A 22,981-nucleotide genomic window follows, 5' to 3' on the forward strand; every position below is an offset into this window, starting at 1 on the left:
GGGCAACACAGAGAAATACAGCTGCTGACAAACCCTGTCCAAAGATAAGGCTCTCCCTAACAACGCAGAGAAGCCTGTAGAAAGGCCAGGTAATGGTTTTGAGTGACTGGACAATGTGTCATAGAAGTGTAATGTTACAGCCCTGCCTCCCTCTCTCACCCAGCCCTGCAGCCAATGGCAGCTCGGCCCAGGCCCCTCCCACTGAGACAGCCTTTAAAACTCCTCAGTAGTTTCTCTTCTTTCTATCCACTCTGGTCTATCCCCTCTGCCTGCCTGCTCGCCTTGCCTACCGAGCCATTCGGCCTGACCTTCCCAGACTCAATTCATCCAAAAGAAAAAGATCTACTCCAGACTTCACAATGTCTAGCACCTACAGGACCTCCTCTTACAGTGTGAAGAGCTCCAACGCCCCACGGAGCTTCAGCAGCAGCTCCTATGCTGGACCAGGCGGTATCACCTCCCGCAAGTCCTACAGTGTCAGGAGTTCCTTTGGAGGAAGCAACAGGGGCTATGGAGGAGCTGGAATCACCAGCTCATCTGCCTATGGCCTGAGCTCAAGCGCAGGCATGGGTATGGGAATGGGTATGGGCATGGGCATGGGCATGGGCGGCATGGGCGCTCAGGCCCCCATCACCGCTGTCACTGTGAACAAGAGCCTGCTGGCCCCCCTGAACCTTGAGATTGACCCCACCATCCAAGCCGTCCGCACCCAGGAGAAGGAGCAGATCAAGACCCTCAACAACCGCTTTGCTTCCTTCATTGACAAGGTAACGGAAGGCTAATAAAGTTTGTGTGTGTCTGTGTGTGTGTGTGTGTGTGTGTGTGTGTGTGAAAACTTCTGTTCACCCAGGCAAATGTCTTGCTGCAGACAGTGAAAGTGTTTCAGTTCTTTGACATTGTTATGTAATATTTGATACAGAGAGGCCCATATGTTTGCCACATGTGCTGTAATGCTGATTTCCTCACTTTGGCTGCGTGGAGAAAGTTGATTTATCAGCTCCCCTCTCTCTCTAGTTTAATCACCTCCCACAAATGCAGTCATGGCAGAACGTGCTCAAACTTTAGGGTTTGCCTCTTTATCTTTTGGCTCTGGCTGCCGTTCTTTTTTTTCTTTTTCTTGCAATGATGAAAACCATACGTGCAGAATGGAGAGACAGAAAGACAAAGAGAGTGAGAGAGAAAGAGAGAAAGGGTGTGTCAGGGCAGAGCTCAGGGCTTGTGATACGAGTTACCTTGGGACTGGTCCCTCCCTTCTCTGGGGTGTGGCTCTTTCTGCTGCCCTGGTGGCCCCCACCCCTCCCAACACACACACACACACACACACATAGACATACACATAGACAGAACCAGTATTTAGTGCCATCGTTACCTTAATGACAATGCTTCTTTTCACTGTGGCACATTTGCTAAGGAGTGTCCATTGGGAGTATAAAAAGAGTTTTAATCATCATCATCATCATAACCGACATTCAAGTTCTCTATATTTTCTGTATTTGCGTAACGCTCCGGCCCTCTAAGGCCTCAGCAGTGGGTTAATATTTAAAAAGGCTGGTTGGTTTCATGTTCTGGTCATTGCTGGCTGACTGGCTGCATATCAGCTCTCCTTCTGCATTCGGCACAGTGATTAAAAGAAGATGGAGTACAGTTTGCATACTTCAACACACAGAGACAAACTCCTATCGTGTGTTATCTCTTGGCTGAAGTAAATTGGAAGCACTTTTATTATCTGTATTTCCTGTAGTTCAAGCGAGGTTCTTGGTGAGATGTCACCTGTTGAGTGGGGCAAGGTCCATTGTGTCATGTATCTGCTTTTACTGTTCACAAATATGCAAACTTCCCCACCTGCCCATCTTCCTCACCCCCTCCTCCTCCTCGGCTGCTGCTGAAGGCCTTCACATTCCCAGCTCCACCTCCCTCTCACTCTCTTCTCTTCACACCTATAACACAGTTAAATATTTACTCTTCTGCATCTGCCTGCGGATGTAACTTGGCTTCACCCCCTCCCCCTCCCCTGCCTCCCCCTTCTCTTCTCTTCTCTTCTCTTCTCTTCTCTTCTCTTCTCTTCTCACCCTCTCTGTATTTGTCTTCTCTGGATGGAAGCCAACCCCATACAAAAACAGGAAGACATGGACGGAGAAGGGTTAACTAGCTATGTTACTCCATCACTGGCTTTTTCCAACCTCGTCTTGTTCTCCCTCCCCTCTGCCTCCTGTCAGGATGCACATACGTCATGAAGGCCTTCCTTTGGAAAAGCACGGCCAGTCTGGAAATACAGCCAACAACAGCTTACTGATCACTATAGATAGATATGAACAACAAAGGCTGTAGACAGTGAATAAATAGAAGGCGGGACGAGAGTGATTGATTATTTGAATGTTAAACCTGATGTTATGTGGTTAGAATAAGAATGGGCAAGTTGCAGTTACATCACACCTTTAATGGGAATTTCATAATTTGTAACTGATGACTACGAACATGTGTGATAGTTTTCAAACATGTAAGAAACTTTTTGAGGTTTTTTTTTTTCTTCCTGCATTCTTTCAATATTATAACCCTTACCTCCCTCTTTCTCTGGCCATCAGGTCCGTTTCCTGGAGCAGCAGAACAAAATGCTGGAGACCAAGTGGAACCTGCTGCAGGGACAGACCACCACCCGCTCCAACATTGACGCCATGTTCGAGGCCTACATTTCCAACCTGCGCAGACAGCTGGACAGCCTGGGCAACGACAAAATGAAGCTGGAGGCCGACCTGCACAACATGCAGGGCCTGGTGGAAGACTTCAAGAACAAGTGAGTGTGATCAGGGCAGCGGGGGCGATAAAGGATAACTCCTCTTTTTAGCATTGGGCCTTTTCCACCCTATAAGGAAACATGCAGGTCTTTTAGGATTCATATTTTTCTTTTAGATTGCACTGGATCATTACAGCAGTAGAGTTAATGTTTTAGTGGACTACTCCCTACAGCTGTCCATTGTCTTGCATCACACAAACTCGAGGGGATTACAACATTGGGAAAGCATGTGCCGAACACCCATTACATTACATGCGAGGGGAACTCATTTTACAGAGCTGGCTGTCAGGAAATCTGCCTATGACTTTACATAAGAAGACAAAAGTCTCTAACTCAAGAAAGAACAACATTGATGTACTTACTTGGTTGTCCACAAGCAAATGAGAGCATATGAGCTCAGGAGCCCCCCGAGGGAGAAATATCAGTAACACCTCTCTGGCTTGGCCCTGAGTCAACAGACAGTGTGAGACAAATGCCACAAGGGAGTTCAAGAATTAGTTATGGACTTCTTCTGCCTCCTAGTGTTACATCAGTGTATAAACTCTTAGAACTGAACAGGAGCATGAGTTTTGATTGTACTGAATGTTGTCTGATTTTTCCCTCTCAGGTATGAAGATGAGATCAACAAGCGCACAGAGTGTGAGAATGACTTCGTCCTCATCAAGAAGGTCAGCATCATGATTTCCCCAACTTTAAATCTGATACTGTAATTGCATTCTTATATTGTTCTATCAATGAAGATGGAAATGTATCCAAGGCTAACAAACACATCTTTTCTAGGATGTCGATGAGGCCTACATGAATAAGGTTGAGCTGGAGGCCAAGCTCGAGAGCCTGACAGATGAGATCAACTTCCTCAGGTCGATCTACGAGGAGGTACGGCACAAACTCTGCTGTGTTGCCTTGTTTGTTTCATACTTTCCATGCAGGCATTAAAACTGCCAAACTTTGAACTGCTTGCTGCTTTAATTAGCATTATTTGTGATCTATCTATCTAGTCATGGCATGCTTACAATATTTGTGGTACCTTCTTGGAGTAATTCAACATCTGCTTAACATCTTACGTCTCACTTCTTGTGCAGTCATTGAGGCCGGGTTGATTAATCCCATTCTTTTTCTGTTGGGTTTTTATTTTATTTTTTAGGAACTGCGTGAGCTCCAGAGCCAGATCAAGGACACCTCAGTCATTGTGGAGATGGACAACAGCCGCAACCTGGACATGGACTCCATTGTGGCCGAAGTCAAGGCTCAGTATGAGGACATCGCCAACCGCACCCGTGCCGAAGCAGAGACATGGTACAAGACCAAGGTAATGGATGACTCTTATTTAGACCATACCTCTTTAAAGATATTTTCACACTGTGAGGCTTTCATCTAGAGGCTTTCAAGTTTGTAATACCTTGTTTTGCTGATCTTCATCTAGTATGAGGAGATGCAGACATCCGCCAACAGATATGGAGATGACCTGAGGTCTACCAGGACAGAGATCACAGACCTCAACCGCATGATCCAGAGATTGACATCAGAGATCGATGCTGTCAAGGGACAGGTATGCAAAAAAAAGTTTTTGGCAGAATGATATTTTGAGAATCTTTAAATTCTTAATCCCAACCATCCAATAATCCGGAAAATCGACAATAGAATGAACCAAAAAATCTTTTCACAGCGTGCCAACCTGGAGGCCCAGATCGCCGAGGCTGAGGAACGTGGTGAGCTGGCTGTGAAGGACGCCAAGCTCCGCATCAAGGACCTGGAAGACGCACTGCAGAGAGCCAAGCAGGACATGGCCCGCCAGATCAGAGAATATCAGGACCTGATGAACGTCAAGCTGGCATTGGACATTGAGATCGCCACATACAGGAAACTGCTGGAGGGAGAGGAGGACAGGCTGGCAAATGGCATCAAGGCAATCAACATCTCCCAACAGAGCAGTAAGTCGCCTTTGCTGTCCCACCTTACATAGTTTGGATATCTGTATAGATTTTAGATCAATCTCATCAGATTCCACAAATTCTAAAGTTTCCTCCAACTTGTCTTCTCTCAGCAAGCTACAGCGGCTTCCCCATGGACTCCATGAAGAGCAGCTACGCCAGCACCTACTCCAGCGGATACGGCAGCGGATACGGCAGCGGATATGGCAGCAGCTCAGGTGGATTCAGCGGCGGCAGCGCTGGCGGATACGGCAGCGCCGGCGGATACGGCAGCGCTGGCGGATACAGCACCACCACCCAGAGCAAGAAGAACGTCGTGATCAAAATGATCGAGACCAAGGACGGCAGAGTGGTGTCCGAGTCCTCTGAGGTCATTGAGGATTGAGCTGTTTAGTTTAGAGGTGTAGTTACCTGTCTGCTATGAGCTCCTCTGCCCTGTGGTAGTTTTCTTTTTTTTACTCACAGTTCACCCCCTGGCCCAAACTATCGTAATAAACAAGTCTGAAGTAAAACGCTTTCCCGCCACTCTCTTCTACAGTTTAAACATGTTTTTTCATGAACACTACCAAAGATCTGAAAGGGACCAAAGAATTTATGACCTGATGTATGATGTCTTGTACTAAAAAAAAGTTGTGTCTTAGAAAGTGAGATTTCAAAATACTGGGCAAATTGCAAATATGGAGAAAAAAAAACCTTCCTTGAAATCTATGCAACAGCTATTTCACACACGAAGGACTGTCACCTTCAAAACTGTGTTGCACCAAATGGACAGTGGCTCAAAGGAATGTGAATGTACGGAAAGTGCTCCAGTGTTGTTGGTCAAATAATGTCTTAAAATTGCCTGCTGCAGTAGGTAGTGCATGTCTTCCCTATGCGTGTCCTGTAACTGAAACTGTTCGACCCCTTAGGAGGCTGCCCACATCATACTGTTGTCCTGAGGTGCAGATTTTGCTACTAAACAAAATAAAAATGTGTTTACTGAAAAAAAAATCATGTGTTGATTACTCTAAGAAAGATAGAAAGAGGAATAAATACTATATTGGGAGGAGGGGAAAGAAGGAAGGATAGATACAATAAAAACAAATTGCTCATATTCATATAATTAGATGTATCTTTCCATTCAAATGGATAGGAAAGTGTGTGCCATGTGAAAGTCAAAAAATAAACAGTATCTAATTTGTTCAGAAAGTCGGGGAATACCAGGCTTGATGAATGTCAAGATCAGATCAGGTCGCCACATGCTGGAAACCGCTGGAGAACCATTATGTGGAGAATAACAGGTCCAAATATAGAAAACTTTGTTTGTGGGCATTGTCTATGGTGTGTGATTGACAGGTTATTGGCCTAAGGAGCTCTTAGTAGTTTAGAGAATGTTGACTCATTGACCTCTGTGTGGGGTTAAATGTGTAACAGCTATTGGCCCTTTTCACCTCAATGAAACTGACTCATAGAAAGATGTTTAAGGAACTATATAAGTACAACAGCTGTCTTACTTACTACGTAATGTACAAAATAAATTTTGAAATTTGCCTCCGTAGGGCTGCATACCAAATTAGGTGTGGCTAATGTCAAAATTTCTTGAAGTTCTATTAGTTTTTCAAATGATTAAAATCAGTGAGAAAAAAAAAGGTCCACCTAACTTTTTCAGAGCACACGAGTGGGACTTCCAGTCAATCAGACAGTGTGAGGGGTGTGACAAATCCCTTTTTTTAGCTTTTGTAACAGTGCCATCAAGTGGCCAGTAAGTCTCACATTTTTCCACAGAATCACATCATTTCCAATTACTGGGCAAAGTTTTGTTTATGTATTGTATATTTTTGAATTTATTTATTTACTAATTTATTCATTTAGAACTATATTTTCAGTTCACTTTATAGTGGAAATGTGTTGATTATTTCCATTATTGATTAATATCATCAGAACATTCACATACAATAAAGTTAAGGCAAAGGGGTATACTCAACAGAATTACCAACTACCTGTTAGTGAGTTTTAATGAGGAGGTATGCTTTGGCAAAATCACAAAGTAGCCTATTTGGGCTTAATCAAGGCAGTCAGGGCTCTTGACCCAGATAAGATGAACATTGTAAGATTCATGGGGAATTTCAGGTACAATGACCTCCCTTGTCTTGCCTTCAAAATGCTAGACAAAAGCCTTTGAGACCTAATGAAGGAGAGGAAGAGTGAGCAGCTGGGTGTCAACAAAGTTCAGCCTGTGACCCAACAGCTGGTTGCCTTTGAAGCCCTGCTCAATATTGGAATCATGCACACAGACTTGAAACCTGACAATATAATGTTTGTCAACCACAAGGATCAGCCATTCAACATCAAACTGATCGACTTTAGTCTGGTCCTTCCACACCAAGCAAAGGTAGGGTTTGGTCATGCAGGCCAAGGTCAACAGGGCTCTAGAAGTAAGGTTGGGCCTCCCCTTGTCTGAAACCAGTTGCTGAATATGTCTATGATTCCTGTATACTCTTGTATTTCATACAGTTCTCATCTAAAGGTTATGAACAAAGTATGTTACTCTTGTATGCTTTTCAGCCAAAACTGGACAGAGAACAAACAGCCAACCAAGACTCTGTGGAGGACAGGGGTTGCTCAGTGGGTAAGTGGGTTGAGCACATCCCATTTTGGCATTGAATTGAATTGAATGAACTTCAAACTCCCAAAGGAAATCTTGATGCCAGTAGCCCATGTACAGCTACATTCATTCCAAAAAACACAACAATAAATAGACAGGATAACAATAAATAGACAGAATAAATAGAAGATAAACAGACAGACAGTTTATCTAAAAATGCTTGCAAATGCTGATACTGATGGCTAAAAAGGTGCTAAGGAGTATATAAAAACAAGGTGCATAAAATACCTACCTTACACTAGTGAGTTGTGTAGCCTGATTGCCCTGGGGATAAATGATCTGTTGAGTCTTTCAGTTGAACAGTTTTGGGATCTCAGGCGTCCATGGGCAAGAGCCAAATGCAGTGAGTGATGGGAGTTGTCCAGAATGGCCCAAAGTTTGTACTTTGTTCTCTGTTCCAGCACAGTATTTAGGGTGCTTAGCTGCAGGACCACCACAGTGGCTGTTTTTTTGTTTACTTTATTTAGCCTCTGCAGATCCCTCTTCTTTATACTGCCACCCCAGCAGACCACGGAGGGTGCTTGCTGTACAAGAGTTTGGAACAGATGTTAAAAGATGCAAGCCTCCTGAGAAAATACATCCTCTGTTGTCCCTTTTTGCACATGGTATCAGTGTGTGCTTACCAGTCCAGCTTGTTGTTTAGCTGCACTCTAAGATACTTGTAGGTCTCAACTGTCTCAACCTCCACCCCATCAATGCAGACTGGCCGAGGAGTAGCGGGGGCCGCTGAAAGTCAAGTACCAAGTCCTTGGTCTTTCGGGCATTGAGCTGCAGCTGGTTGTCGTAGCACCATTTAACAAAGCCCTGCACCATGCCCCTGTACTCGTCCTCTCCTCGATCCCAGGTGCACGCGATGAATGTCTGCGGTATATATGGTGAAAAGGAGAGGCGAAAGCACTCTGCCCTGTAGGACCCCGATGCTGCTGCTGCTGGTGGAAGACTCACAGCCACCTAGCCTGACAAACTGAGGCCTGCCAGTCAGATAGTCTGTAACCCACGTTTAAAGATAGGGGTCCACACACAAACAGTGGCAAGTTTGTTCTGTAGGAGGAGAGGCTGGACAGCGTTAAAGTGCTTGAGAAATCGAAGAAGAGGATCACCGAACAGCTGCCTTTATCAAGGTCGGTGAGAGTCTGGTGCATGAAGTAGAGAAGGTTCATCATCGACTCCTATTCCCTGTGTGGCAAGGTGAAGAGGGCCATGATCAATTAGAGGCATAGTGACAGGAACCTCAACTGTCACATCTCTCCCCCTCTTTTCACAAGCACGTCCTCGTGCTTCCGCGCAGGCTGCCACACATTAGGAATCCATGGACCCACCCCTAGTGCTACATGGATCCTGCCAACAACGCCAGAATGTAGCAAGGTGAAGAGGGCCCGGGCGGGGATTGAACCCACACCTCCCGAGTAACACCTCCCCTTGGCCAAGTAGCCAGGGCGCATGATCAATTGGAGGCATATAGTGACAGGAACCTCAACTGGCACACCTGCTTATACGCAAATTGGAGCGGGTGCTGGGCATGTTGTATCTGAGGTTTCAGGAGGTGCAGGGCCAGCCGCTCCAGAGTCTTCATTACCTGGGAGGTGAGGGCAATGGGTCGATAGTCATTGGGCTCTCGGGGTATTGTTTCTTGGGAGCTGGGATGATACATGTTGTTTTCCATGGTGAGGGGACCCTTCCCATCCATAAACTTAAGTTGAAGATGCCCAAGGCAGTGATCGCCGGTTCCACTCCCAGCCAAGATGATCTTTACTGTGTGTCAGTGTCCAGTCTCTCTCCTTGCTTTCCTGTCTGTCTTCTCTTCACTGTCAAATAAAGAAATAAAAATGCCCCCCACCAAATAAAAAAATTTAAAAAAACACTTTGTGGAAGATACAAGGTGGTAATCTTAAGGAGTTCAGCAACAGCTGACTTCCTAAATAATAAACTCAGACGTTGTTGTGACACTGTCATTTCTACAGTAGTAATTTAAGATTGCAGAACTGTAATATTAAACAGCTTCTCTGTGGCTCAGTTATTACAGTAGTTCATTAGGGTCACTCGCTTTTGAGAGGACCCAGGCAAATATTTATCAAACTAATGGTTGGGGATTAGTGCTCTATAACTTCCCTTGCTGCTTCCAGCTACAAATTACAGTCTGCACACAATGTTTTGCCGCAGTTGTAGACAAACCTACCATCATTCACACAAAGCAGAGAAACTTACACAATTTGAACTATAAGCCAGTGAGGCCAGTCCATCCAGCTGGCCATTGATTCCAAAACAAAAGCTGATTAGGCTACCAGAGAAGAGCAGAAGTGACTCTTTCTTGTGGCTTGCGAATGTTTACAAAATATTTACTCTAAAAATCACCAAAAGCATTTCAACATGTTTGCGAAGGCCTCTGGTCACTCATGGTCTGCTTCTGATAGGAGGTTCAATTTTGGTTCAAAAATAGGTTCAAAAAATGTCAGACTATCATCAAGATTAAAATTCACCCTCTTTTTTCTGCTCTTTTGCCTGCCTCTACCTCAGGTCTTCCTATCGTTGTCGTAACCCCTCAAGTTACTATAGCAACCTCTGAGCTGAGGCCAGAAGCCACAGCAGAGACCGATTCATTAATTAGTGAATGAAGTGACCCATATTCTACATGTTCTGTTACCAATAGTGCCTAAATGATCTCTTGGTTACTCAACTATCACACTATAGCTGTGCAGCATTATTACATATAGGAATGATGCACACAAAGAAAACATTAAGATACTTTTCTCTTACAAGTATTCACCACCAGGGGGCAATATCTTACTGCCTGAACTGCAGGCCACGATGAGAGCTGCTGCCAAGGAGGAACCTCTCTGAGTGTCTGGGTTTTGTCATTTTGAGGACCAGTTTGAGTCTGAGACCTAAGGAGCGAGGACATTTTGGGAAAGTGAGGACAGTGGTCAGTCCTCTTTGTGGGTCAAGACTTGGATTTAGGGTTGATATTAGAATTAGGTTTAGCTTTAGGCTAGACTTTGACATTTAGTTGTGATGGTTAAGGTAACGGTCCAGACAACAGTGCATTTTGCCGTAATACAAACTCAGCTAAATACTACATTAAAATCATCTGTATTTCTGTGGCGGTAGTAAAACTGTGGAATAGCTTGACAGAGGATCTCAAACAATGTAAAACACAATTAACTTAACACAATTTAAAAATAGATTAAAACATTGTATGATAGAAAGCTAAAACAGGATTGATTAATTGGGTGTTGATTGCAACTGTAATGCTGTTAAACTATTTATTTATTTTATTTTCTGGCTACACTTGTTAATTATTGGATACTTGTTTCTTACTCTGATTGCATCTGTAATACTGTTTAATCATTTATTTATTTTATTTTTTGGCTTCATTTGTTAATTATTGGATACTTGTTTCTTTCTATGACTCTGAAACCTTGAAGAGCTCTAATGGATTGAATGGAATATTGAATTAAAGGGTAGGCATTTATAAGATAGATATTCAGCCTACACCTTTTCGATCTATTTATGAACTAGTTGAATGAATGATGGTAGGTTGACTGACTGTGATTGATGCTCAACTGTAAACAATTTTGTGTAAAAGATTGAATAAGCTACTACTACTACTACTACTACTACTACTAGAAGCTGTTGAGGTCAAGGTTTTCTCTAGTGAAGCTGTTACTACTTTAAATTCTGAAAGGAAGCCATAACAAAGATTTGGTGAGTTGTTGTTAATCTGGAACAAAGTCAGCCATAGAATCTTATAGATGCAGCATATATTTAGCAAACATACAGCACAGAAAGTTCAAAAGGGGAGGGTGCTAATCAGTGAGGCTAGATTTAGTTCACAATAAATATACAGGGGATACAACAGAGTTAGTAAACTGTGCATGTTCTACCTTTTCGTCATGCCACCAGAGTGAGACATTGTTAGTTCAGAGTGTTTGTGTATGCATGTTAGCGTGTGTTCGCTTACTTGGCAGACAGGCTCTTGACAGGCAGATGACGTGTTTTTCACTTTCCCTTGGAGCTCCTCAGACAGTGGGTCTGAATCCACAGCTGAAACTGCAGAAATGAAAGAGAAGGAAACCTTGTCTCACGTCAGTCCAAAACCAAATTTAATTGTATTATATGGTTTTCAAAAAGTTATCGCTCTTAAATGAAGAGTACAGCAGAGGGTGGAGCAGTTATGTTCAGCATGCTCAACACGTAGTGACCTGTGGGGGCGACTACATTTATTTCATGCTTGCCCATGAGGAGGCACTGTTGTGTTGTTTGGACAACAGAGACGCTTTTCTATTGCATTAGTGAATTGCTTGTCGTTACTGCTTGAAGATGTGCAGAAACTGTGGAAAATAAAAATAACTGAAAGACAGTTTCCTTAAAACCTGTAGGTATTTTAACTATAGTGTCACATTAAAGTGAAACATTCTGCAGGGACCATTTAGTGTGAATGTGTGTGTGTATTTAATAATCGTGAACCAGATGTAATAGTTCCACCCACATGCCATAAAAGTCTGATTCATAATCATTTATGGGCATGCAGTGTGGGTAAGGTGTGACAGGGGTGGAGAAGTCAGTCAGTCTTTTATTTTTCTTTTGTGTGTAAAGCCTGAATCATGCCCGGTGTACGCTAGTTCTCAGACATGCACAGATGTGCACAGCAATTTAACGTAGTAACTAGAGAATAATGCTTCAAACATGAATGCACTGATAATTGAAGGCTACACCCAGATACAAAAATGTGTTTGCATAAATAGATTCCACTGAATCAGAAAGCAGAGCCCATCCTGGTCTGGATTTTACTTATTTGTTCCTCTGAGTGCATTTGTTTTTTTCAAGGAAAAACCTTGAACCAGCAAGTTGTGTCCTTTATTACAGGTGTGCCCAAAATTGATGACGCTTTTGAGTGTTCAATATGAAAGGATAAGTGTTTGCAGCAATGTGATTTTATCAGAAGCTCTCATAACCAGCAGTTCACACACAAGAGTATCAAATTAAATAGGAGTCAGGGTAAGGCCTCTGAGGTCTGATGTTACTATAGGTTGCAGCTGTTGGGTAAGACGTTATTGTGAAAGCTCTAACATCAGTGACTCTGTATGTTCTTTCTATCTGTCTGTAGTGGGTGTGTCGGCGTCCTGGGTTAGATAAGAGCACCACCCAAACATTCTCACCGCCACATTAAGATAATAATGATAGCAAAACAACACATTTTATGTTCTGTGCATTTTAATAGGTCAGAGAATTTGCATAATTGCTCAGTGAAACTGAGGAGGAAATAGCAAAAAATGTGATGGCTGTCCAAACAACAATTCAACTCTTCAGCTTTTATTCACTGTATTGCAAGTATAAGCATTATTGTCTTATCCTCATTATTATTATTTATTTATTTAAAGCCAGAGATCATTGATGGTGATTAATTAATGCTTTATTACAGTTCGTCCAATGAACGACTCATGGCGGTTATAGGTCTAGTGTCCAAGGGCGGTGCTAGTGTTAATGTCACCTTGTTCTTTGACATCTGAATAACGGATGTTACATTGACCTTTGGTCCAACCCATAATTTGAAACAGTTGCTGGAAATGATGTCACTGACTAGGGCTGGGTATTGTTGAGAATCTCACGATTCGATTCGATTTCGATTCATTAGGTCACGATTCGATTCGATATCGATTCGATTCGATATTGATTGAAATGCTTCGATATCGATTCAGTATCAAGCAGAAATACACAAATAAGAGTACCAGATTTTTTTTTTTTTAATAATTATTTGTTTAGTTTCATGCCTTATGAACAGCCATAGTATAACTCATAGCATAACAAAATATGACACTGCTTTAACACTGAACTACAGTGCAGCTAAATTTAAATTAGGCTATGTGATACTTTCCTCTTGGAAAATAACTCATAACATTTTGAGTAATAAAACAATACAAAACAATATTATTAATAATAGTTGACTGCACAACTGAAAATATTGTAGCGACCCCGCAGTAGGCTAATGTTCTTGTTATGATGTTTAAGTTCTGTGATTTCTGACTGACTGTCAATGTGTATGGTACGGGCAGGTGGGATGAGAAACTGAGGGGCTGGGGTGAGTGTGAGGAAGACAGAGTCCTGTCTGTGTGTAGGTGAGTGAGTGAGGAGGAGCAGAGGAAGAAGTGAGAGCAGCTGTCAGATAAGTTCAGGGTTTCCCGCAGCGCTTTCCTGTTAAGGCGGCCGCCTTAACAACAAAGAGCTGCCGCCTAAACTAACGTCTTTAAAAAAAAAAAAAGTAGCGATATTCGCCGCCGCCGCCGCCCCCCCCCCCCCCCCCGTCGGACGATGGCCGCATCCTCTCACACACATACACACCACAGAGAAGCACGCATGCATAACAGCAGCGCGTGTTGAAAGCGAAAGTTAATACGGCACGGTGCGTCCCTCCCCCGACGATCGATCCCCGCTGCTGCTGCTACTCACTCCCATATTGTTATGGTTTGGTCTAGTGCGGCCCCCGTCCGTACAGCGCGAATCACACGAGGGTGTTGCTCGCAGCGCCCCCACTGGCCAGGGGCTTGAATCGATTCAGAAGATTGCTGAATCGATATTGAATTGCAGAGAAAAGAATTGCAATGCATTGCTGAATCGATATTTTTACCCAGCCCTATCACTGACAGTTGCAAGTTTAGTTTCTGCTAACAGTTGTCACTCAGATGGAGCTGCTGTGTTATTTTGTAAGCATTTTTTGCGAGTCTTTGGAGGGTTTCTGGGCAATATTTGGCATTGTTTTTGATAAAATTACATTTGGATTTATTCATTATTAGGGAAAAGATTAGTACCACTTTACAATAAGACTTCGTTATAAAAGGGTTCATAAATAGGTTATCGCGTTCAAGATGATTGGATGCTGTTTTTACAGTATTGTCCGTCCCACAGGTGACTGACTTTTTTTCATTTTTGTGAAAAAGCATTAAATTAATTGGTTGCAATCTGAGTGTGAAGAGGATTTCAAACGATTTTGTAAAAAAAAAAAAAAAAAAAAAAAAAGGTCCAGAATAGGATCTCCAACCCTACCTGATGATGAAGATTAACTGCTAATAATTTGAAAAATATCTGATAAAAGCAGACACAAATGCTGATGATGGAGAAAAAACATCTCAGTAACCAATGGGATGAGGCTTATGCATGTGGGCTCAGTATTTGGCAAAACAAAAGGTCCTTGTCCTTTAAGTTAACATCTCATTAATTATTTACAAACTAATTCATTAGTTAAAAACCTTAAAAGTATTCTAATGAAGTGGTACTAAAATATCCCTTTAAGGTAAATTAGATTTTTTGTGTGGCTAGTTTACTAATTTGCAATTATGCTAAACTACACTACTATACCACTCATGTGATTACATGAGCTAGCTTGCCCTCATTGTAACAGATTCGATTATAAATCATTACAATATAACTATCATGCATTATATTGCATTTGGTTGCTTCAGAGATCAATGTAAACTTATACAGTATAGTATACTATAAGAATGGATAATGACCATATTCATTGTTGGTGGTATGGCAACTGGCTTTATAATTATCTTTATAGCGCTGTCTCTGAGAGGGTCCCTGTGCAAACACTGCTGCTCTGACATTTCACCTTCTGTGCTGCATTTACATGTTGTCTTCATGATTGTGGGGTTTTCCTTCTCACAATCTAAAGGGCTCAAATTGCCGCAGGTGTGGGTGTGTGTGTCTCTGTACTGTATGTCAGCCCCATAGATGGTAACCTTTGCACGGTGTACCCCACCCATGCCAAATGTCAGCTGCGATTGCCTCCAGCATGCATGCCTTCAAAAGGATAAATGCCATGAATAAATTAATAAATGAATGTGCTGCAATGCTCCAACAAAACTACTCTGTTTTTAATGTATAATGAAAAGTGCAAGACAGAACGATACTGGAGTTGCCGATGTTACTGTGCCACCTCTTCTGTTTCCATGTAAAGTCTATGGACTGTGGTTTTACGGTAGAAATTACTCTAACAATAAACTTAATCTTAACCTCAAATCATCATCAGCGGGAGCATGTGTAGCTGGATTTCGTGTTACTAGGTTCATACGATTACTGCTGCTGAGGTATTTCCGCTCCTCAAGTCAATGCTTGGAGAGGCTCCACCTGTACAGTAGAAATCCACGTCCAATGACAGGATGTGAAAGATAGATTGATAGACTGATGGATTTATCTATGAATCAAGCCACCTGTCATTGCAATGTTTTATAATATCCGAGGGACTCCTCAAGTGCGTGCGTGTGTGTTGGGTAAACAGAGCAACAACCTCAATCTCAGTGCTTTCATTGTCAAGTTGTAATCAAACTCACCCAACACAGTTATTACAGCCTGTGCTTTTTTAAAAAAATTGTTTTATCATTGTTTGCCTTTAGGCACTGCTTGTTTTTACCACATCCAGCAGAAAGCAGGTTCAGGCAAGATGGAGGCATAACTCACTTACTTGGAAAGTCAGATTTGACTCGTAATAAAAAAAAAGAAGAAAAAAAAAGAAAGTGACTCTGAAAGGGGTTATGGGTAGATTTACTTCTTGTTAGAGCCTGTTTTCATGCATAAGCTCTTTGTGCTAGAGGGAGTGGTGCAAAACCCAAAAGACGATGAAAAAGACGGCTAGAAAAGGCGATCGTTGGAAATATCGGCTGATCAGGTTAACAGCAGTGACTAGTGAACACAAATCAACAGTTTTTGTCTGTATGGCTCCTTTTTCTTATCAAAGAAGAAAAAGAAAACCCAGAACAGTCTTGAGCGTGGGTGCTGGTGCTTGTTGGCAGCAGCGTGTGAGGGTGTGAAAGGGTGTGGACACATAAACCACAAACAGAGAGATGTAGCATCAAAACCTCTGTGAAATGTCGAGCAAAGCGCTGCAATTCAAACAAGTTGTGAAAAGACAAAAGCCTCACAAAGCTTCCTTCAACACTTTGCTTCGCTATCAGAGTTGACATCTCAAACAGGCTTTCAGATGCTTTCACTTCACTGTCATTTTAATAGACCAAAGGTTTTCTTTTTGTTGTTACCAAACCTGCCCAATCTATTCCACAGTAAACACCAACTATCCCCACCACAGCTCAGTTCATCCTAACCAATCTACAAGTTTACACAGCAGAACAGTGTGGGTGTGTTTGTAAGTCATTTGAAGAGCTCTAATAGGGACACAATCCTGTGTTGGGGTTTATACTGTTACCTCACAGCATGAGGGTTCTGTGTGGAGCCTCTGTGTTGCGTGGGTTCTGTCCATGCAGGTTCCTCTGACAGTCCAAAAACATATTCGGCATAAAGGCGCATTAGGTTGACTGTCAACTCTAAATTGGCCATATATGTGATGTGAGTGTGTGAGGTTGTTTGTCTCTATATGCCGGACCTGTGATTGACTGGTGACCTGTCCAGGGTACACCCTGCTCTTGCCCTATGTCAGGTGGGATTGGCTCCAGGATTGGATTGATACAGTACTGGTTTGTGGTCCTTAGTACTGACCGAAAAGGTCTATAGTCTTGGAGTGATTTTTAATCTAAATCAATAGTGTCTATTGTGTGACTGTGCTGGTGGTGGTGTACTACTCTACAGTATACGACAGACCTGTGATAGATTGGCTCCACTGTCAGATGGGATTGGCTTCAGCCCCCCTGTGATCCTGTATAATTTGGATCTGCATCATGGATCTTGAAGTAGTACTGAGTACTGAGTCTCATAAAATTTTAAAACCTGAATTCTCATAGAGAATTCTCAGTTTACCCTAAAATAATGCATTACATTGTTTAATTCGATTTCAAATGAAAAGCAATTTCATCATTGGCCTTTTAGAACTGCTGCTCAGTGAAAGTGACTCTTCGCCTGCAGGTAAACCTTGAAGCTGAACTGTTGGAATGTGAGAGAAGTGGAGTGACTGGAACAAGTTATGATTAGAGAAGAAAAGGGCAGATAGAGAGAAACTTGGAGCACTCATTTCAGATGTTCTTAGAGGTGTGGTTTTACCTTATGGCGGTTGTCATACCTCTCTGACAAAGCTGGCCCATTAGTAACCTGGAGGAGAAAAAAAAAAGCCTTATAGCTTGGAGGTGGGGCAGTGGAAGCTGTATAGAAATCAAAAGTGACCATAAACACATCAGGGTGAGTTCCCTGCATAGTATAGGGCAGGGCAGGGTGAGGTGTATGTGGGAATGTGCTCAGTGTCCATCCCAGACCCTCAGGTAAATTAGCAAATGTCAACAAATAAACAGTTTGTCCATGTGAATACAACAGCTTCATAGTTCTTAATGGTGTCAATTCACAGTGAATGATATGTTGTACATTAATACAGAATAATGTGAAGAAGTGTTATTGTTGGGCCTTCTTCCCTGCGACTGTTAAACAAGCACTGATCAAACATAATACAATCAGTTTGTTGTATTTGCACAAAAAGCAGTACAAGTGCTTCCATAAAACATAAGTGCACACATCATTTCATGAAATCATAAAAGAAAAACTATCCAATAAATAAATAATTATAAAGAAGAATGTATGCAGAAAGATTGATCAATGCAGAGAATGATCTACGTATCGCACATTTGGGACAGAGAGATAATCTGGACAATGGGCAATCTACAACCACCCTCAATGCTTAGTGTACATTAATTTAATTGTATATATTGCATAGACACTGTTGGAATGTATTTTCTCATGAATATTGCTTTTTATTGCTTATTATTATGTGCTCATTAATTTCTCTACAACACTGTATATTTCTGCACCATGGGATGATCTTATCTTAATTTGCTAAAGTATCCCTGTCTGCCAGAATTGTATAGTGGAAATTAAAAATTGTGTGGTTTCAGCTTAAGATAAATGTGTGTTTTCAGCTTCCATGTTTGATTTTATGGCCCAAGCTAAAGAGAAGTGGTTGTGGCCCTACTTCTCCTCACCCCAAAATGAGTGCCAAACTGCCAATGAAGTGTCTATTTCTGTTAAAGGTAGCCTATACTGATTTTAACAGCAACAAATTAATAGTTACGTAACAAATAGTAATGAATTTAATAGTTTTGATGCTTAGGTTCTACAATTAGGTTTTCAGACTGTCACATGATCATCTTCACCATTCCTACCTCTTGTGAGTGACAGCTGGAGAGTGTTATAATAAAACCAGTGACTTTTGATACTATTACACTGCCAGGCCCATCCACACACATTCATCCAAACTGAAGGCAAACTGGCACTTCTACTATAGTGCTGTAGGGACTATGAGTGCATACTTTGAAAATGTCACATCAATTATCTTCAGTGAGACAGTGACAGCTTGGAATTAAGACCATAAAGCTTGAAATGTGCTGATAAAACTTAGTGATACTGAAATGGTTCTGCCTGAAATGATCTGCACCAGGTATCAGAGTGGGTGTAGACCTTAATGGCAGCAGCAGCAACCCCCCCCCCAAAGGGCAGCCCACCTCTATAGGCAGATAGTATAAAAAGGGAATCACAAAGAGGTATTATATAACAGCTGAACTGTGGCAAGTCGCCTCATGCTTTAAGAGCGAACATGCATATAGAAGAGGAGTCTCTTTCCAACTTATCTCTGGGGTATATGTCACTCAAACACATACAGCACAATCAGCACAATCACGATGAAAAGCTCAATGATCTCCATCTGCTGCGTGTGTACATGCAGGGTCAGGACAAATATGACTGATGAAATGGAACAGGCCTGAGGTGATTATTTTTATATAAGACTGAGCATATTAATTAATATTTTCTTTTTTTGCTGACATTTCACTTTCTACTTAGATTTGTACCGGTTTTGTATGTCTAAAACCATCAACCTCATTTCTCTTTGTTCAGTACTTTGCATGAATGACACTATAAAGAGGAGGCGCCCGTGGTGACAAACTCCCACAGAATTATCATATGAATCGGCAGCTTCCCTTGGATTTACTGAGGGTTTCAGGTTGTTGTTGTTTAGCTGTCAGAGGCATGACTTAATGTCACTTATTGCTCACACAGCATCGGTTTTAGCGTCAAAGAATAAACATAGCTGCTGTGCAGCAATGGGTCGGGTCCGGGCTATTTGTGGCAAATTTAGGCAATTCTGAGCAACAAACAAGAGAATAGGAAGACAAGACAGTTGACATTATAATGTCCATTTTGCATCAGTTCAGGATTGAACCCACAACCAAAGCCCTTCGTCTATCGCTCCGAACTAAATGGCAAGTGGAAATTCAATAAGTGAATCCATAAGTGAATAACTGATGTTTAAATATGCCATTATTGCATTGACTCCAATTGTTCACATGAGAGAAAAATTCAAGAATTTGCAGGTATATATTACAGTAGCGTTCACACTCAAACATTCTGATGCACTTTAGGCTCAATTTTTGATAAATCAAAAAATCTAAGAAATAAGCCTGAAGATGCTCTGTAGCAAGTTTGGTGTCAATTGAGGAAGAATTGTGGGAGGAGATAGGTTTAAGAAGAAAAAAAACAAAGTGATGGACTTCATAATTTTAATAGGTTTAAATGTACAAAAGTTTATTCAATATTGAGGCTACAGTTTGAATAAAGTTGTGAAGCTGTAGCACGTATGGTTGATTTGTTATGAATTTTCAAATTTTTCAACTTTAGACGCTTTCTGTAGCGCCACCATCAGGACTATTTTCTTGAGTTTATAGCTGAGGTAATCTGGCATGAGACTGGACCTTTTTACAAAGTTTGGTGAGTTTTCACCCATGGGAGGTATGATTTCCTCGGGAGGAAAAAGAAAAAGAAAGAAGTAAATAAATAACTGATGTTTTAAAATGCCATTCTTGCAGTGACTGCAATATTCACATGAGAGCACAATTCAAAATGCTGTCAAAAATCCAATTTTTAAGGTTAAATTCTGATATGTATTTTTCAAACACCATCTACCATGACTAAAGTTTTATACAATTGTTTCACAAAGACCATCTGATATTTTGATGTGTTTTCATCAACACCCTAAATGGGTCTTGAACCCACATCCTCTGACACCAAGAACCAGCCCCTAACTCACTGAGCTAATTGTCTGGAAGCAAAACTTGGTGTGTGGCTTCTCAAATAGACGGAGTCACAGGCCGGGCAGTCATGGCAGATTTCAAAAGTGGTCAAAATGTCACAAATTGTGTTTCTAAACAAAAATCTGATAATAGGCCTACATAAATTGCATCTAGACAGCATGGGAATGTTGGTGATTTGTTTTTAACGATAAGTGTTTTGCATCACAAGAGAAAATATGATGTTTAAAAATGCCACTCTTACATTGACTGCAGTTGTTGTGATGGACTTCATAATTTGTAATGAGTTTAAGTGGACAAAAGTTTTAGCAGTATTGGGGCTACATTTTGGTGGAAGTTGCAAAACTGTAGCATGTACCATTAAATTTAAACGCTTATTGTGTGTGTGTGTGTGTGTGTGTGTGTGGGGGAGGGGGGGCATGTCCTTGGAGTTGAGTAAATCTGGCATGGGCCGGACATTTCTGTAAAGTTCGGTGAGTTTTCGCCCATGGGGAGTATGATTTCCTCGGAAGAAGAAGAGGAGGAATTCCTATAGTGTCCTGGCATCTTAAGGCCCCCACACACCGCCCCGACGCGACCCGACCCCGACGGCCTTTTGTCCGTCCGACACAGTCGGGAGAAAGGAAGCAGTGAAACACAGCTCCTCGACTACTGTCGACTACACAGCAGCCTGTACGTTCTGCGCTTGCGCGAGATGCAAAGTCTCCCCAACAGCGGGCAGGGCTAGTCTCGTGCCAGTAATCCCAAACATGAAAACAGGAAATGCTGTAACGGAGAAACCATAGAAGAAACCATGGAGATTAAAAACAAAATGCACACAACATTAGCTTGTTATTAGTTTTGAGAAGACGTTTTAGAAAACAAAGCTTGGCAGCAAAATGATCGCTATGGCTGAGCTAATGGTCGCGTTGTCTGCTCTCGGGATCGTTATGCCCGAAGACATCGCAGGAGGGAAAAAGTAAGGAGAGAGTTTGTTTACTATGGTCACTTCCGCCCCTCCCACACACCGTGCTGACTCGCTAGGGCACCGCCAATCAGAATCGCCCTATAGCTAGCACACAGCCAATCAGAGTACCCGACGGGTCTACTTTCCCGACGTTCGACGCTCCCCGACTGTGCATGTCGAATCGGGCCCGACAAGACCCGACAGCTTCTGCGTGTCCCCAACGCAGATGAACACACCAAACAGACGCGTACCCGGCGCCGTCTGACTCTCCCCAACGCCTGACGATCAGGCCGGTGTGTTCCTGGCTTTAGCTGCCCGGACCCTTATAATACACTACCTGGCCGATACTGAACTGCAGACACAGTTATTGAACCCACTCCCTACTCCGTTTTCTGCCACTCTTCTCCTTTACAGAAGAACTAATAACAGGATTTTCTTCTGCTGATTTGTCAGATACATGGTACATCGACATCCACTACACAAGCAAACCACCATAGTGTCAGGGTGTGGTTTGTCTTTCCCAAGTCTCATTAGCACTCACTGCTTTGATGCTTATGTATTACACACATAGACAAAGGTGCACACCATTACACACAGATCCACCCTATTGCTGTTTGTAAGTGAAAGCAGCAAAGAATTACGTGAGGCGTTTGTTCCTCACTGCCACCGTCAAGTTCAGCTTTGCCTCTGCTGCACCAGTTGGGCCTCCGGCAATTGTAGTACTGGGTGTGACTGCAGAACACTGGAACTGAAGCTTTATTTCAGCACACAGCACGTTTTCACTAAGCTGTTAGCTGCCACTTGTGGCACAACCACAGCTTGCAGAAGAAGAATTACAATCATAGTTTGGGTAATTGGATGTGGGTCACTAAACTAATAGTCAATTTGGTAAAGTGACATTAGCAAACTACTGTATCAGGTCAGAGGAGCAACAGAAACACCAGCACAGAACCTGGGTAATAAACAGCTGCAAATGTTTTAACCACTTAAAACAAACAAACAAAAAAAGCCACTTCAGCTGAAGTGCACACCCTGCTTGAATAGTTTCACCACATTCAGTCTTGCCACCAAGCAGCCCTTTCAATTGGAATCAGATTTTTTCATTTGCCGCACAGCTGTATCCCTATGCACATGGGTGTGTCAGTCTGTCACTGCATATTATAGAAGGACAGTGAACTCAAATGTAGAGCATAAGCAGACACTTGGTCTCCTTCCTGGTGATCACACCCTGTTGTAGTCTACTCATGATAATTAATAAACTGAATCATTTGAATGTTTGGCAGCCATTATCTTTCTTTCGGACAACAGTAGAATTCACCTGTGGTGTAGTCCACAAAAACACACTTGTGCTGGCTTTTGTAGAATAAGGTCTATCTTATATGAAGAAGAGAGTGCACCAAGCACCAAGTCATAGAAATCTGTAACAGGCAGCTCAAATGGACCTAACACATTACACATCAGAAAATTTAAATAAGTAGTACAACAAAGTGATATACCGAAAAGACAAAATGGGTATGTCATGAAGGATCTGTCATTAAACCTCAGATTTTTATTCAACTTGCGTAAACACAGCTGGACAATCCACCAGTCCTACAACAGCCACATATTATTAACAAAATTCCCCATGCACAGCCATTTTGCTGAGTGAACCTGAAGAAG

The 22,981-nt window shown here is 42.2% G+C and overlaps 1 protein-coding gene across 1 annotated transcript; it reads left to right on the forward strand.

Moving 5' to 3' along the window:
• The first annotated feature begins 242 nt into the window (after nucleotides 1-242).
• krt8 (keratin 8) lies at nucleotides 243-5,712 on the forward strand. Its single transcript, XM_085781162.1, has 8 exons — nucleotides 243-767; nucleotides 2,583-2,791; nucleotides 3,399-3,459; nucleotides 3,572-3,667; nucleotides 3,936-4,100; nucleotides 4,215-4,340; nucleotides 4,458-4,722; nucleotides 4,836-5,712. Exons 1-8 carry the CDS (start codon nucleotides 360-362, stop codon nucleotides 5,105-5,107), a joined length of 1,602 nt encoding a protein of 533 aa, XP_085637288.1. The 5' UTR covers nucleotides 243-359; the 3' UTR covers nucleotides 5,108-5,712.
• Nucleotides 5,713-22,981: the final 17,269 nt, after the last annotated feature.

Source organism: Trachurus japonicus, chromosome 7 (genome assembly GCF_045865225.1).
Source record: "Trachurus japonicus isolate A0001 chromosome 7, Traja_1.0".
NCBI classification, from domain to species: Eukaryota; Metazoa; Chordata; class Actinopteri; order Carangiformes; family Carangidae; genus Trachurus; species Trachurus japonicus.

Coding starts and splice junctions, on each gene's coding strand:
- krt8 (XM_085781162.1), top strand. CDS start 360: ATGTCTAGCACCTACAGGACCTCCTCTTACAGTGTGAAGAGCTCCAAC. Junction 768..2,582: donor TTGCTTCCTTCATTGACAAG/GTAACGGAAGGC, acceptor TCTGGCCATCAG/GTCCGTTTCCTGGAGCAGCA. Junction 4,101..4,214: donor AGACATGGTACAAGACCAAG/GTAATGGATGAC, acceptor ATCTTCATCTAG/TATGAGGAGATGCAGACATC.